The 1,987-nt window shown below is 36.6% G+C and overlaps 1 protein-coding gene across 1 annotated transcript; it reads left to right on the top strand.

Moving 5' to 3' along the window:
• The first annotated feature begins 503 nt into the window (after positions 1–503).
• Positions 504–1,657, top strand: LOC127129444 (uncharacterized). Its single transcript, XM_051058628.1, has 3 exons — positions 504–917; positions 1,036–1,125; positions 1,598–1,657. The coding sequence occupies exons 1-3, from the start codon at positions 504–506 to the stop codon at positions 1,655–1,657; spliced, it is 564 nt and encodes a 187-aa protein (XP_050914585.1).
• Positions 1,658–1,987: the final 330 nt, after the last annotated feature.

Genomic DNA, 1,987 nt, shown 5'->3' with positions numbered 1-1,987 from the left:
TTAGAAAGCGCTGTCTAAGACCCCCCCCCCCCCTTAGACAGCGCTTTTAGAAAGCGCTTTTAAATATAGACCTTAGTCAGCGCTTTTGAGAAAGCGCTGTTTAAAGTCTTTCAATTAAAAAAAAAATTAAAACCAAAAGCGCTGTCTAAGGTGGGGGTTTAGAAAGCGCTTTTGGAAAGCGCTGTCTAAGGCATATCTTGAAAATGGATTCAGAAAATAAATAAATAAATAAATTTAAAAAAATGTTGAAAATGCATACATATTACAATGGAATGATATGTATTCATCCAGTGAAGAACACTAGAGAAAAGGCGGTTATTGCTCAGCTCAATACAAACATTTGCTAAGCCAATGCCAACAACAAACACATTTTCTTGCAGTGTTTGTTTATCACAATCATATTCGAGTTAGTGTAGTCTAGGGTTTATCTTTATCCGAGGCAAAACCAAAACCCTAAATTCCCAATCCTTGATTTCCCTGCACAAACCCTACTCACTACACCCATGACGAAGGTTTACGGCACCGGAACATACGATTTCCGCCGTCACAGAGTAACGGAGTACCCATTCGCAGAACCAAAAGCAGGAGAGCGGAGTCAAAAAGGAGGTGGCGGTGGCAGTTTACAGAGCACAGTAACTGTTTCTGAGATTCAACGAGACCGTCTCACTAAGATTGCTGAATCGAACTGGTTGAAAACTGATGAGAAGAAGAAAGATTTCGATCCAGAGCTTGTTGTGAAGATTTATGAAACGGAGTTGTTGGTGAAAGAAGGTCAAGGTAATAAACCTGTTCCTCTTCAGAGAGTTATGATTTTGGAAGTTAGTCAGTATTTGGAGAATTACCTCTGGCCGCATTTCGATCCTCTTAGTGCTACTTTTGAGCATGTTATGTCAATCATCATCATGGTCAATGAAAAGGTTAATCTCATTATCATTATTTGATTTATACTTCTTCAGTTCTTTATTTTATTTTTGTAAATGTAATTCGTGGGTGGGGAATTTTATTGAAAAAATTGTGTGTTTGTGAGCATTGCAGTTCCGAGAGAATGTTGCTGCTTGGGTTTGCTTCCATGATAGGAAAGATGTTTTCAAAGAATTTCTTGAGAGGGTTGTTCGATTAAAGGAGGTATTTATCTATCTCTTTCTTTATGCTTCGTTATTTCCTAACTAGCACTTTAGTCAAGGCACGTACAAGTGATCGATACAACACTTAAACTTGTAATTCATACAGTTATTACCCCCGTGTCGTATCTATGTTAGGGTGCCGTAGATAATTTTCACTTTGTTGCTATCAGATGCTTGTTTCTCTGTTTGAGTTTTTGAGAGAAGGGATTTCACTCATTTTGACAAGATTATAATTTTTGTGATTAACTGCCATCTCACGGGATGCCATGATTTCATTTATTTTCGATTGCTAGATTTCAGTTTTTCATTATTTTGTTAAGTGTACATCTGTCATTTGATTATTTTGGACTTTCAACTTTATTTTTGCTTGTCTCTTTTCCTTTATCTAATGAAGTGAGAGGCTCGTATTTGATGGCGGAATCATAAATGTATTTTGACATTTTGCTGAATCTCATGTTCTAATCTTACTGTAGGGAAGAGAACTGAATATTGCAGAGAAGACAAATTACCTTGTTTTCAATCTGAAAGTTTAAAATATATAGGTTGTAATCCCTTGCTTTAAGTTTGTTTTGAAGTTTTTGAATTGCCATATTGGAAGTCTTTGTACGTGAGACGTTTTCTCGATGTTATGCATATTGAAAAAAACGTATTTGAAAGTGTTATCGGTACATTACTCAATATAAAAGGCAAGTCTAAGGATGGCCTTAAAGCAAGGGAGGACATGTTAAAAATGGGAATGAGAACTGAATTAGCACCCGTGAAGAAAGGAAGACGAACATATCTACCACCTGCTGCTTTTACTTTATCTAGAAAGGATGGCCTTAAAGCAAGGGAGGACATGTTTTTTCAATTACCGATACTAA

This window comes from Lathyrus oleraceus, chromosome 3 (assembly GCF_024323335.1).
Source record: "Lathyrus oleraceus cultivar Zhongwan6 chromosome 3, CAAS_Psat_ZW6_1.0, whole genome shotgun sequence".
Lineage (NCBI taxonomy): Eukaryota > Viridiplantae > Streptophyta > Magnoliopsida > Fabales > Fabaceae > Lathyrus > Lathyrus oleraceus.
This window is presented reverse-complemented; position numbering and strand designations above follow the sequence as displayed.

Bases quoted from the DNA above. Each gene is read 5' to 3' on its own strand.
- LOC127129444 (XM_051058628.1), top strand. From the start codon at position 504: ATGACGAAGGTTTACGGCACCGGAACATACGATTTCCGCCGTCACAGA. The intron at 918-1,035 runs GTTAATCTCATT...TGAGCATTGCAG, and splicing joins TCATCATGGTCAATGAAAAG to TTCCGAGAGAATGTTGCTGC. The intron at 1,126-1,597 runs GTATTTATCTAT...ATCTTACTGTAG, and splicing joins GGGTTGTTCGATTAAAGGAG to GGAAGAGAACTGAATATTGC.